This window comes from Echinops telfairi, unplaced genomic scaffold (genome assembly GCF_000313985.2).
Source record: "Echinops telfairi isolate 266 unplaced genomic scaffold, ASM31398v2 ScPeMD7_23;HRSCAF=83, whole genome shotgun sequence".
NCBI classification, from domain to species: Eukaryota; Metazoa; Chordata; class Mammalia; order Afrosoricida; family Tenrecidae; genus Echinops; species Echinops telfairi.
Genome location: NW_022103920.1, coordinates 13476875 through 13491560, shown reverse-complemented (window position 1 = coordinate 13491560; position 14686 = coordinate 13476875). Strand labels below are relative to the sequence as shown.

The window sequence follows — 14686 nt, the reverse complement described above, 5'->3', positions numbered from 1 at the left end:
TTGTATGTCTCCAGGACCAGCTGGGAGCCAGGGAGCAGGCAGAGGGAGCCAAGGAGAGAGAGATGGGAAAAGGGCATGGAATGGGGGCAGGAAGAGAGCGTGAGGTCAGAGAAAAGGCGGAGAGAGGACCATGCAGGACCACATTAACCCGGGGAAGGCCAGAACCAGTGTTGGACCAGAGCAGTTTGTAGAAGGCAGCGGGAGGGAGGCCGAGGGAGAGGTGTGAGAACTGGCATGCAGACGCTGATGGGTTTGGCACCGGCAAACGGGGATGGGCGTGGCTTGTGAAGGGCATAAGCACTACAGGGCAGGACCAGAAGGAGCACTACAACCAAGCACCTCTAGCGTTCATCCCAGTTTGGGGAAAATAATGGTGACATGGCGTACCAACTGCCCGGGGCAAGAACATGGACAGCATCCGCCCCCCACCCCCTGGCCCTTCTCCTTGATGGACATAGACGCCACTCTGGCCCTTTCCTGGCCTTGCGATCCTTGTCTTTTCACCCCTGATGCCTTTTTACTCCTCGCCGCAGTCTGGTGGCATCCTCTCTCCCATCCCCAATGGGCATCGCTCCATAGAGCAGCCAGGCCCAGCCCCCCAAGGGGCCTTGGATGGGTTCTGAGTGGTGGGCAGAGGGTCTTCCTGCATGCTCAGCCCTGACCCCATGGCCCTTACCAGCACGTTGTACTGGGAGACGGAGATGTTGTTGGGATGGACTGTCAGCCGGACACACTGCTTCATCTCCGAGGCAAACCTGCGGGGCTCCCGGGAACGCTCACACTGTCCCTTCCGGGTGCACCTGGGGAGGACAGAGGAGGTTGACCCAGGAGCAGAAGGTCCCTTGTCCGGGGAGGGGCCTGACTCTGAGGTCAGGCCTGTCAGCCATGGCACCCAGGGTGAGTGTCCCCTGGGCTCCTCACACACTCGCTGTGTTTCCTTCCCCATCCCTCCTCTCCTGGCCCAGTGTGAAGAGTGTGGGAAACCCAGTCAACTGTTGCCAGTCCTGGAAACCCACTGGGGCAGCACGACCCTGGCTATAGGGTTGCTATGAGTTGGAATCAACTCAGTAGCAGTGAGTTTGTCTGTTTGTTTTGGGTTGGGCCACACAAACTCTCACCACCCTGCAGAATCATCCTACACTTATCACTCTCTACCAAGGGCTCGGACATCCTTCCTGGTCTTCTTTAGCTCCTCAGACATCCCTAGAACTGGCCTTGCCCCTCCCTCATGAGGCAAGCAGAGCCTTGGTCTTCGCACCAACATCACGTCTCATCCGGGTCTCCTTGTCTGCATCAATAGCCATTCATCTAGACCAGTAGGTCTCAACCTTCCTAATGCTGCGACCCTTTAATACAGTTTCTCATGTGGTGGTGACCCCCCCCCTCCAACCATAAAATTATTTTTGTTGCTATTTCATCACTGTCATTTTGCTCCTGTGAAGAATCAGGTGACTGCTGTGAAAGGGTCGTTCAACCCCCAAAGAGGTTGCAACCCACAGGTTGAGAACCTCCTGGGCTAGATGGCCTTCTCTCCATTCGCCACCTGACCAGCTCCTACCTACCCTTCTAGGCAGGGTTCAACCATCATTCATCTGCGACCCCTCTCCACCACAGCCGGGCAGAGCCATGAGTGTCCTTCTCCTGGCTCTACAGCCCATTGGGGTTTCCGGCGGTCCAGAACTTGCCTGCCTCTATGGGGCTTACTGGGCTGGATAAAGTCCTTTCCCGCCACATATGAGCTTCTCAAAAGCAGAAACCATGTCTGCTTATTTTGGAGGACTGTGTCTCTCAGGTCTTGGAAGGAGAAGGCAGATGGCAGTTGGTGGGGTAGGTGGGAAGGATCAACAGACCACAGTGCGGTGGTCCAGAGGGTGAGTTGGGTTGGAATGCTGTAAGGTACTGAATGTCGTGTGAGGTCACTGGGTCACCTTAGGGCCAGTGTGACTTGGGATCTTACAGTCCTAACTGGGGCAAGGGGTGGGGCTTGTGAAAGATCCCCCTAATTGCTCTGGGCATCACCCAGGTATACAGGTAACCTCTTGGGGGGTGGTGTTTAGGTTCTGAGGTTGGGGGCACGCCTAGCTCTGCCTCACAATAGCAGTTGACAGTCGGGTAGGGTCTGAGCTGTAGGAAGCAGTATCTCATCAATCTCAGGTAAGCAGAGTGGACAGGGAGCTTCACCAGACACCATTATTAAGGACCCCCAGGGGGCCCGTCCTGCCACAGGATGAGACACTCAGGAAACTCACTCCTGAGGGGCTGGTGTCTGCTGGCTAACAAGATGTTGCAGCAGAATGGTCCTGTCAGGGTAGAGGGAGCATTAGTCAAAGAGTCCAGGAGAGAACACAGCTGCCAAGGACATGGGGAAGGGACAAGGGAGAGAGCTTAGCTGCCGCAGGTGCGGTGTGGGAAGGAAGTTGCCCCCAGACATCCAACTCTGGTCTTGGGGTGATTCACTGGCTCAGAGGAAGGGTGAACTAACGGGGGAGTGTCTGAGAGGGGATTTAGCTAGTGAAGCATCACTGAAGGCCGAAGACTGACGCTGCCCCTTGGGGATTAAGAAGGAAAGGGAGGCTCGGAGGCACAAAGGAGGAGCTGATCAGACATTCATGTGGACTGTGAGAGAGAAACATACCCCTGAAGCATCGTGGCTTCAGGCTGAGGAGCCCTGGTTGCATTGTGCATTCCTTGTCTGATTGCTAACCACAAGGCCAGCAGTTTGAAACCACAATCTTCTCTGCAGGAGAGATGAGACTTTCTACTCCTGTAAAGTGTTACAGTCTTGGAAACCCACAGGGGCAGTTCTCTCTTGTGTTTTAGGGTCTCTAAGACTCGATGGCAGTGAACTTGGAGGTTGGCTTCAGGCCTTTGAGTAAGGAGTGTTGGTGGCCCCATGGTTTAAGTGCTGGGTCATTAAACTAAAGGTTGGGCATTTGAAGGGATCTGTGATTCCAGAGCAAGACCTGGCCAGCTACTCCCATGTAAACAAAAACCAACCAATCAACTCCCCAACTGCAATCCACGGATTGCTTATCTTTGAGTCAATTCCAACTCATAGCATCCCACCAAGAAAGTAACTGCCTCGTATGTCTCTAAGGCTAATCTCTCTCTTTCTCTAAGCAGTTTTATTGGCACTTCATCCACATGTCATGCAGCTGAATAATTCAGCCACATCAAGAAGAGTTGTGCAATTGCTATCTAAGGCTGTAATCTTTATGGTAGATGACTGCCACTTTATTCTTTGCAGTATAGCTGGGGGGAACGAACTCCTAACCTTGCATGTAGCAGCTGAGCGTGCTAAAGATGTTGCCTCCAGAGCTCTCCTTCCAACAAAGACCGTAACCTAGAAAGCCCCTGGGAACAGTCCTAGTTGGTCACATGGGACCAACTCCATGGGGTCCAATGGCAACAGGGACAGCTGTTGAGCGCTGGTCGTGCTCTGTGATGGGGGTGACATGTTTATTATTCGTCCTCACAGCAGGGCTCCAGGTGAGAAGGTGCCACCTGAAAGCCCCACCTTGTAGATAGGTGCCCGAGAGGGGAATGCTTCGGGAGCTTGTCCGCCGAGTCCTCCAACTGCCCCGAGAGAGTCCGTGTTTGAACCCAGGTGGACACCAAAGCCTGCACTCTGGGGCTCAGACTCCCATTTCCCTGTAGCTTCCAGACAGGGCAATGGAGGCGATCAAGGACAGACCCTCCTGCTGCAGACAGAACCCCCTTCCCTTCACTGACGTAAGGGAATCCCGGTGGCCTAATGGGTTACGAACTGCAATACGAACTGTAAGTTCAGCAATTCCCAACTGCTGGGACAAAGACGGGGCTCTCTGCTCCCATAAAGAGTTACATTCTCAGAGACCCATAGAGGCAGTTCTACCCTGTCCTAGAGGGTCACCATGAGTCAGAATCCACTCGATGGTGGTGAGTTTGTTTTTCAAGTGACAGGACTTCAATCCCCGCCCGTCAATCATCTTCTCTAAAGGAGGCTTGGTGGCACCCTGGTTAAATGCTTAGCAGCCAACGGCAAGGTCAGTGGTTCAAACCCACCAGCAGTCCATGGGAGAAAAGGCCTGCCCACCTGCTTACACAAAGGCCACAATCTAGAAAACCCCTTGGGCAGCGGGACTCGGCAACAGGGGTTCACCAGGGGTCAGAATCAACCCTAGGGCACCCAGCAAACACCAACAACCTTCTTCTGGGACAGACATCGCCAGTGATCCTTTTTCTTTGAAGCTCTTCTGAGTATTGGTTGTAACTCTGAGTAGGAGGCCAAGAGGAATCCTCCTGGCCTCCTTCTCTCTCACCCCATCCCCGAGTCAAAGGCCAGGGAGGCATTTGGAATCCCTCAAGCTGTTCCTCTGCCTCCCTCACCGACCAACGGCAGCCTGAATGGCGGCCTCCCAGTCTTGCGAGTTAATTTCCCAGTCGGCCGGGGAGGACTCCATTACCTGCAGCCATTAAGCTAATGTTATGGACTCTTCCAGGGTGTCTGCTCTGACATCGCTATTAATAGCGTTATTATGCCCATTAACAGCAGACCCAGAGCGTCTTGCCCGCTTCAATTATTCACTGGCTCTCCCAACTTTGAAGTTCTTCTTTCCAAGAGCAATCAGGAGGTCCGAGAAGTGTCTGATTAAATCATGAAGGGCGGGGAGGGGGCTCCGGAATGCTTGCAGGACAAATACCACCTGCAGTTAGTGAAAGAAAGGGGCAGATGGAGCAGAGAGATGCCACAGGACCAAGGCACATGCTCAGGGTTCCCAGGGCAAGCGTTCCTGGCATCCATTGATGCTTCCAATGGTCTTTCGGCTGTATTGGGCTGTCCTTCCAGAGAGCCCTGGTGATGCAGTGGTGAAGCAGTTGCCTGTCAACGGAAAGACTGGTGCTTTGAACCCCTCAGTTGCTCCACAGGAGAAGGTTCTGCTAGCTGGCTTCTGCCAAAATGATCATCTTGGAAACTCTGAGGAGCAGTCCTGCTCAGTCTTACCGAGTCATCGTGGTCCGAGTCACATGCCAATCACGGTTTGTTTGTTTGTTTATTTACCCTTTCAGAGAATTCCAAACCAACTACCTTTCCCCAAATCTTGGTCTCCCCAAAGAAGGCACCTATAGAGATTACAATTTTGAACATCCCATCTCACTGTGTCACCTGCACCTTGCAGGTGGCTCATGAGTTTTCATCCAACCCTGACGCTGCATTCTTCTTCCCAGAGCTCCGGGGCTCAGAGGACTTGCTCAGCATATAAGCTGAATACGTATGGTGAAAGGATACAACCCTGGTGCATACCTCTCGTGATTTTAAACCAGAGTGCATCCTCGTGTATACAACCATGGCCTCTAGGTCCATGGACAAGTTCTGCACGAGCCCAGTGAAGTGTCCGGAAGTCCTCATTCTTCTTGGCGTTAACCATATTTTTTATGATCTCCATGGACAAATGCCTTTGCAAGGTCAATGAAATAGAGGCAATGATTCTGGCTGGCATTCTCTCATTTCAGCCAAGATCCATTTGACACCAGCAATGGAATCTCTCCTTCAAGGCCCTCTTCTGAATCTGGTTTGAATTTCTGGCAGTTACCAGTTGAGGTGTCCAGCTGTGACCATTTTTGAATGATCTGCAGCAAAATTTTACTTCCACGTGGTATTAATGATATTGTTAGATTATTTCCACATTCTGTCGGGTCACTTTTCGTTGGAGTGGGCACAAATATGGATCTCTTCCATTGGCTTGGCCAGGGGGCTGTCTTCTGGAATCCATGACAGATACAAGCAAGTACCTCCTGCTTTGCATTCATCTGTTGGAGCCTCTCAATTAGTATGCGGTCAGTTCCGGGAGCCTTGTTTCTCGTCAATGCCTTTGGGGCAGCTTGGGTTTCCTCCTTCAGTGCCACTGGTTCTTGATGGTATGCTACCTCCTGAAATGTTTGGATGTCGATCAATTCTTTCTGAATAGGAGGTGTTTCAAGAGGTACAGTGACTCTGTGTTTTCCTTCCATCTTCTTTTGGTCCTTCTAGTATCATTCCATATTTTATCCAAGAGAATTCTTTAATATTGCAACTCAAAGCTGGACATTTTTCCGCCTTCAGTTATTTGAGCTTGAGCTTCATAATCAGCCTGTGCTTTGCATAGGGCAAAAATCTTGCTTGCTGAAAGGGAAGAGGACTTGAAACACCTCCTGATGAAGATCAAGGAGTACAGCCTTCAATATAGGTTATACCTCAACCTAAGGAAAGCCAGAATCCTCACCAGGGAAGCAATCAATAGTAGCATGATAAACAGAGGGAACATGGACACCGTCAAGGACTTCATTATCCAGGGATCCACACCAGCACTCGTGGACGAGGTAGCCAAGAAGTCCCATGAGGCATTACTGCAAAAGACCTCTTAAGGAGGCCTTTATTGGGGGCTCAGTAGGAGCTGAGCCTTGTTCTACATGCTCAACTCACATATCTCATGAAGTCCTCTGTGGTAGTTACATGATCTGTTGTCAACTTGAGACTATCAAGAGCGAAGGGGTGGAGTTTAGCCTGTCCACCAGGTTGCAGCTTTATGACCTCATTTGGAGGCACTAAGGAGATAAATAGCTCACTGTAGGCAGGGCACACACACTCTCCCTGCAAGGCATTCCTGTTGACAAACCACTAGACCTATGCTGCTGGCAGCCAAAGTCTTGGAGCTGGAGGAGCCACATGGAGACCCACACCCATGCAGAGATGCTTCTACCACCACTGGATCCACAAGACTTTGCACCCATTGACCTGTGATCTTCCTGCATTCTGCATCATTGCATGTGTTGCATGAGTCTGAAGAGGAATTTACAGACTGGTATTGAACCTATGGGCTACTATCGGACTTATGGTACTTGATCTGGACTGAGCTGGAATGTTTTCTTAATGTACAATTACTCTTTATATAAAGCTCTTTCTTATGCACATATGAGGAGTGTCTATGAATTTGTTTCTCTAGTCCACCCGGACTAACACTTCCTCCCAATAATTATAGCCCTCATAATCATCACTGAACACCTTAGAGGTGCCACAAAGCAAAGGTGTCACTTGGAAGACTCAGCGGGACAACAAATGGGACAATGCAGCAGGACCACCAGTGGCCATTGAGTCTACTCCAACTCACAGAAACCCTGTGTGTTGCCGATTAAAAGTGCACATCCCAGGACTTTCCAGAATGAGTGCTTTCCAGAGCAGATGGCCCCGGCCTGTCTTCTGCGGTGCCTCTGGGTGGTTTCAACCGCCAACCTTTCAGGGAGTCATCACACGTGTCCCTTCTATGTTTGTGCCACTCCGAGACTCTGGAACGACCATTATAATGGAGCCCTGAGGGTGGAAAGGTTAACTGCATGGCTTCTCACAGCAAGGCTGGTAGTTGGAACCCAAACCAGCAATTCTGTGGGAGAAAGACCTGGTGATCTGCTTCCATAAAGATGACAACCAAGAGGAGTGTCCGGCCCGTTCTGTTCTGCCCGCGGGATTGTGATAAGTTGGAACCGACCCAATGGTCCCCAGCAAAATAACTAGCCACTTGGATTGTTATGAGGACAAAGGGAGATGCTGTGAGGAAAGCATTTAGACTAACGCCTAGCTTTCACTGAGCCCCCAGAAACATTAACCATTGTTATTACCCCAAGGAGCTGTGGTGGCACAGTGGCCTTGCTGTTAACCTCTAAGGTTCGGGTTTGAACCCTCCAGGTGCCTCTAGGACATCTGCTTCTGTGACAGTGGGCTGGAATCCCATGGGGCCAGTTCTCTTCTCAGTGGCAGAGTTGTTATGAATTTGGATTGACTGGATCGCAAAGATGGGCACTGACCTCAGCCCCCTCTGCCTTCTTCCTCCTACTCCTCTGAAACCGAAGCTGGGGTTTTCTTCTGGGCTTTCCCATGGCGAAAGTAAAAGACAGGAATAGACGTGGCTATAGCGGGTTTCCTATTGAGGTGGGAGGGGGAGTCCAGGACCTGGGGTGAGGAAAGAGGACAGGAGAGGCCTGGTTGTCACTCTGCTTTCTCAGTAGCTGTCAAAGGGTCTTGAGAACTCCATGGCTTTTGTGGCAAGTCAAGCTGAAAGTCAGGACCAGGGATGTTTTGACAGCTTCAGGTTCCCTCATGGTCTGAGAGGGTGGAGATGGCAAATGTCCAACAGCACAGACGATTGACCTTCAGTGTGATCAGATAATGGAGGGGAAGAATGGAATCCTTCAGCTTCCTTCTAGATCTGCGTAGGTCGTGGCCTTCTGCCTTCCTGGGACTACGATTCCCTTTTCACTCAGCAAGAGCTGGGCCTGTTCAGAAGGCTCATTCACATGCCTGCGGGGGAAGGGGGGGTGGCTGGCTTAGAAGTTTCCTTCAAATGCGCTAGAGAACCTTCTAAATCTCCTCTTCAACTCCACTGTAGGAGCTTCCTAGACATGGAAGGAAGATCCTGCTCCACTCGTTTACCAGGCAGGAACACAGGCTCACTCACACAGATTCACAAGGACTTGACTGGCTGGCCACACTGTCAGGAAAGACTATTACTAAAAGAGAGCATCCTGTTGGGTAAAGTAGAGGCTGAATGAAAATAAGGGAGATCCTCAACACAATGGATTCACACGACAGCCACACCTAGGAGCCCAAACAGACCGGTGGCCGTGAAGATGGCGCAAGACCGGGCAACATTTTGTTCTGCTGCACATTTAGACAAGCCGCGTCAAGGGCTGCTAGCCACAGCAACACGGGACTTAACTTTGAGTTGTCAGAAATGCTTCCGCCATGGACATGACTGCTCGGGAGCACAGAGCAGCAGGCAGATGATTCAAGAAGACCACCAGGGCCTACGGGCTTCTCCGGATAACTCCTCTGGCCACCCAACCTCCTTCCACTTCTCTGCATTCCACCCTTGCAGCCCTGAGACCAGGGGTGCAACCAGTCCTCAGGAAAGAAGGCCCGGGCCCCTCGGAAGGGGTTATTATTCAAGCCAGTGGTTCTGATGAGATTATCCTCTCTAATGAAGCAGCTACCTCCGCCTTCCCCAAGCCTGAACCTTCACTGCTGGAGAATTCCCAGCCAAGTGGAAAATTAGAAGGGAGAGGACTGGAGGAAAGAAGGGGGTGAGGGAGAGAGGTGGTGATTAAGTTCTCTAGAAATTAATTCCCAAGTACAGCGAGGGAACTATTAACTCCCAGTGCTGCTGCGGAGGCTCACACATTTCAATTGGGAACTTGGGAGACCAGGGAGCCCGACCTGGGCACACCTCCAATATGGAGGGGGCATTGCTGCTCGGGCACCCTGGGTACTCAGGCATGGACACACCAGGCCTGGACAGCAGAACTGGCTGCTTTTCCCCACAGGTGATCCTCCACCTGTCATGCGTCACATGGCCACAGTGAGTGCGTCACTGGTACCATTTGGGCAAGAACAAGAGGAGCGGGAAATAAGGGGCTGGGGGCTTCCCTAAGAAGCTGGATGGAAGTCCCACTGAACATGGAATTCCGACGTAAGTCGGGGAACCAGGAGGCTCTGGGCATTGTCTCCAATTTGGGGATTCTGCCAAGAGATGACACTGGGTTTATATTGCCTTCACCCACAACGCCCACAGAAATGGACAGCTCCAACTGTGTGGGCCTGACCGATTCAGAGAGGAAAGGAAACCTTCATAAGCGGGCGGTATGTCAGAGGCTTGTTCTGCAAAGGCGGTAGATCAGGCGAGGGCTCGAATTATTGCCAGGGTGCTCAGCGGGCTGCGGTGAGCCTTCCAGATTAAGAGGTGGAAGAAAGGCCTGGAGATGGGACTTTCTAACAGCCAGTCCATCAAGGTTCACGGCCAGGCAGCATTTTGTTCAGTTATGTGTGGCATTGCCACGCGTTGACGCTAAGCCCATGGCAGCTAAGAGTAACGACAAACTAGTAGAGTTCTTCCGGTGCTGTGGTTCACAATGGAAGCACAGAGTGGTCTCACGGAAGTGGACATGTTTTAGCTGTCCTTGGGTGACCCTCCAGTCAGGAAGGCAGAGATGGTGCTATTAGTTGGCTGCTGCCACCAGATGCTGGCAACGAAACCCACAACCCCTTTGCCATCTCTCAAGGCCTACAGCCAATCTGAGCAATTCTCAATGTTGGGCGGGCTGATGCCTCCTGAGCTAACTCAGTGGGAGAGGACACTGAGGCAGGAGGAGGCCCTGGACTTCACCTGACTCCAAGGTGAAGGAGACAGTAGGATGCCCAAGAGCCTGCCTGGACTCATGTGGCCATCAGTTCACCAGACAGGCAACTCATGGCCTGCAGGGAGACATGCTTGCCCTGGGTCCCTGGATAGACTCTGCTTTGACTTCCTTCCCGGAACACCACGGAAGGATGGAGGGCAGAGGAAACTGGAGCAGGTTCTTCTTTTAAAGAATGAGGACCCCATGAGCCGTGGGGAGAACGGTACGGCGACGGGCTGGTGATCTCTTCTGTTGGACTGGTTGCTTCCTCTGGAAACTGAAGAGAAGTTCTGGGAGAAGAGCTAATAGAGGCCGAGAGGAGAACCGAGTGGGGAGCGAGGAGGAGACAGAGGAAGAGAAGGTGGGGAGCACAGAGCGGACGAGCCATCTGCTCTGTAGTCCTGCCGGCAGCAAGGACAATGCTGCCCCTCAGTCATCACCATCCCTTGTCCCTGGTGGATGCAGATCAGCATGCGCATGCTGCACCCACCACCCTTTCCTGCTCCCACCTGGGGGTGCAGGGACGCACTTGGCTCTGGACCCCCATCCTCTCTGATCCCCCTTCCTCTCTAGGCTTGCCCACTCTCCCCAGTCCCTCCTCCTCCCTGTCTCCCCCACCTCTCATCCTCTCAGGGATCCCCATCGTCTCAGGCTGCCCATTCTCTCCATCCTCCCATCCTCTCCGGTCCTTCCTATTCTCCTTGCCTCCCTATCTTCTCCACCCCCCCAACTTCTCTGGCCCCCTCATCCTTTCTGGCACCCCCACCTTCTCCAGCACCCCCATCCTCTCCAGACCAGAGTTGACTGGTGGTCTATGTGGCTGGACATCAGGCTTCCAAGGAGCCTGCTCCCCAGCCTGCCCCTGGGAGCCATTCCACTGGGAGGGACGTTCTGAGCTAGTGCTGACCGCCAGGTGTTTCTAGTTCCCAGGAGAAGGTCGCTCTGCCCAGATTGGGCTGTCCCGGGGACCCCGCAGAGGGTTCTGTGGAGCATGTGGGGTGAGGGAGTGAGACTCTACCTGGAGACCCTCTCTTGGTGGCCTCTGGAGATGTAGCGGTCATGTGGGAGGTGTCCTAAGGATATAAGGCAGGATCCCAGCAGATGCCTGGGGCCTGCCAGAAATAGGAGTCCATAGAAGGGACCACAGGTGGGAGTCAGGCCTGGGAGGGGCCTACAGGTGGGGAGATCACACTGGAGCCTGGAGACTGACAAAGGTGCTCTCCTGTACGTGGGGTCCTTGAGCCTCCACTGACCACTCTCCCTTGGAGGACAACAGATGAAAGCCCCCACGAGGCACAGGCAGCCACCAGCTTTTCTATTGAGCCACCACAGTGCTCAGGCAGGGCACGGCGTCTCCACCCAGGAGCTCAGAGAGGTGGGACTCCTCGTCGTAAGAAAGAGTGTGTGTACTCCTCCATCCTCTCCTGGCAGAGATAGGCTCAAACTGCAGGGGCTTAGGAAGCACCGGCTTATTGAGTTAACTTGAAACAGTCCTCAGACGTAAGTTAAAGGAAATGACTTTTAAAAACCCAAGGCTGTGGCCATTTGATGCATTTGCATGTTGACTGTTCCAAGGAATGCCATGAGAACCAGCAAATCCGTGTTGAGAGAAGTACAGCCAGAATGCTCCTTGGAAGCAAGGCAGGGGAGACGTGGTCTCAGGCACACTGGGTAGTAGAGCCCAGTCCCTGGAGAAGGACCCTGGGTGTGGCCCTTACATAATCTGGTGTCAACTTGAGACTATTAAAGAGTGAAAGGGTGGAGTCTAGCCTGTCCATCAGGTCGCAGCTTGATGACCTCATTTGGAGGCACTAAGTTGATAAATAGCTTGCTGGAGGTGGGACAAACACACTCTCCCTGCGAGACATTCCCATTGACAAGCTGCATGGAGCTATGCTGATGGAGCCAGAGCCTTGGAGCTGGAGGAGCCATGTGGAGACCCATGCCAGCGCTGAGATGCTTCCACCATCACTGGATCCACAAGACTTTCCACCCACTGACCTGTGATCTTCCTGCCTTCTGCATCATTGCATGTGCTGCATGAGTCTAAAGAGGAATTTATGGACTCGTATCGACCTATGGGGCAATACTGGACTTCAGGACTTGATCTGGACTGGTCTGGGATGTTTTCTTAATGTACAATTGTTCTTGGATATAGAGTTCTCTCTTACACACATATGAGCGCCTCTGGATTTGTGTCTCTAGCCCACCCAGGTTAACACACTTGGTCAAGCAAAGGGGCAGCGAAAGAGAGAGGAAGCCCATCCAGGAAGTGGACTGAGACAATGGCTGCATCTGTGGGCTCCGGCATAGCTACGGCGGTGAGGGTGGTGCGGACCAGGTGGCGTTTCCTTCCTTCCTGCACTGGGTGTCTGAGTCAGAACTGATCAGGTAGAAGCTGGCAGGAGGGACTTTTGGAATCAGCAAGCTCTTCATCAGGCTCACGCTCAACAGGGGCTCTCAGGCTCTTTCCCAGGCCCCTGGAGAAGCCGCCTACATGACGGGGCTGGTTGGAGGTACCCAGAGCACAGGGAAACGGTCTCTCAGAGTGGGCTGACTCAGTCACCCAGCCACACCTCTGTGGTCCTGGGAAGGAAGAGAGGGTGAGCAGCAGCCCCCCAGCCTGTTGGTTCATAGGCAGGCAGGCACCTGCTGGGCTTTCAGATGATGGCTGTCCTTGGCCTTTTATGTCAGACAAAGCTGCACCCAGTCTGCGTCTGGGCAGTCACCCACCCCTGCTGCCCCGGGAGCCAGTGCCTCTGCGTCATTGTCATTCTCTCCGAGGCAGAAACTGCAGAGCAGAAAAGCAGGGATGCCTGCAAACAGCCTGGGCCCAGGCCCTGCAGTCCAGGGCAGCCTTCCAGCGGCAGAAGTCAGGACAGGGCAAAGGCCACCAGCCTCTGAGGGAGACCTGAGAAAAGCCTGTGTTGTCTGTCCTCTGCCCAGGTCTTGGCTACCTGAGCCTCCCAGGAGTGAGCCAGTGACTTTTCTTCAAGGGGGGCTGTCTGGGCCAATCGATAAGGCCCCTCTGAGGGCAGGATCTCACCCCCCCTGGAGCTGGGGATAGGATTCCTGGGCTGGGCAGCTTGCCACTCTGTGGAAGGCAAGGAGGGGCGGCCTGCCAAGGGTGGGCATTGGGAGCGGGGATGCGCAGGCCCAGAATAGGGCAGCTGGTGGGGGCTAAGGCAGGCTTATTCACATCACCTTCACCTGGGCAGACAGGTAGAGCATGCCCATGGGGAATGCTGGCAAGAAGGCTCAAGACTCTCATCCAGTCGGCACCCAGGCTTGTCGCAGTAACTATGGCCTTTAGAGATGGGCGACAAGGGTCAGGGAGCCGGGCTGGTACCACTGGGCTGGCAGGTGAGCACTTCCAATAACGGAGGTGAGCCACAGCAGTGGGGGCTCAGATTACACCAGCCTCTCTAAGTGAGCTCAGGGTGTAGCATGCCTGAGACGTGGCCGGTACAAGCAAGCCATTCAGCGCCCTAGCCACCTGGCCACAGAAGCCTATCCACCATCAGCTCTCGCCCTGCACCCAAAGGTTGAAGGTTCAAGTCTGCCCAGAAGTGCCTTGGAAGAACGGCCTGCCAATCTATTTCCAAGAAAGCGTCTATAAAAAACCCTATGGAGCACGGCTCTACTCTGATGCACATGGGGTCACCATAAGCTGGGGTCAACGCAGGTGACACTGCCTCCCCATTCTTGGGTTCGAGGCTTGGCTCCCAGGAAGCTTTGGGGCAGAGATGGTCCAGCATAGCCTCCTCTGTGCCCTTGAATGTAGTGCTGTGCTTGGCACAGAGGGCAGGTTGGGAAAGACACGGGATCCCGGAGCAGAGGCATTGCCCCACGCCACATCGAGGCTCCCTTCCTCGTAGCTGAGACCCCCAGGTCAGTGTTCATGGCTGCTGTCCCTGTCCTCAGCTTCCCCCTAGGTCCTGCTCGCCCCTGTCTTCTGCAGCTCTCCTCCTCCTGCCTCGGTCAAGCCATCAGTGTCCCGTCTGCACCCAGCTTCTTGAGAGCAAGGGCTACGCCCGGCTGGACTCTGAAACAGGAGGAAGTGGAAAAGCAAGACACAGCGGGGATGACTGGGAAGGTTCATGGGAGAAACTTCTAGATTGTGCAAAGTTCTACATCTTCACAAGGGGGTAGATTCCATGGGTGCTGGCCTTTGCCAAAACGTCTCCATCTGTGCAATTTAGATGTTAAGTTTGTGTTTTGATGGAAAATGTTTTAGGACAGCCCCCTTCACAGCCACCGAGTTCATGCTGACCCAGGGCATCTCGGGTGGTGGTGGGGGTAGAGTAGAGGTGCACCTGGGGAGTGGGGGGTGGTGTTTCAAGACCGTGGATCTTCCTGGGAGTAGAAAGCCTTTTTTTTTTCTTCTCCCGTGGAGTGGCTGGTGGTTTTGGACGTTGCAGTTAGCAGCCTGGGTTAATCTTGTTAGACTAGAGAAACAAATTTGTAGACACTCCTAGGTGTCTAAGAAAGAGATTTATAG

General features: G+C 53.2%; 1 protein-coding gene across 1 annotated transcript in view; it reads right to left on the bottom strand.

Moving 5' to 3' along the window:
* The window catches only part of PLXNA4 (plexin A4), a 387926-nt gene that overhangs the window by 97144 nt on the left and 276096 nt on the right, over positions 1-14686 (bottom strand). The window contains exons 5-6 of the mRNA XM_045288925.1: positions 677-800; positions 5-20 (exon numbers count right to left, since the gene is read on the bottom strand). Coding sequence (XP_045144860.1) covers positions 5-20; positions 677-800 — 140 coding nt within the window. The remainder of the gene's footprint in view (positions 1-4; positions 21-676; positions 801-14686) is intronic.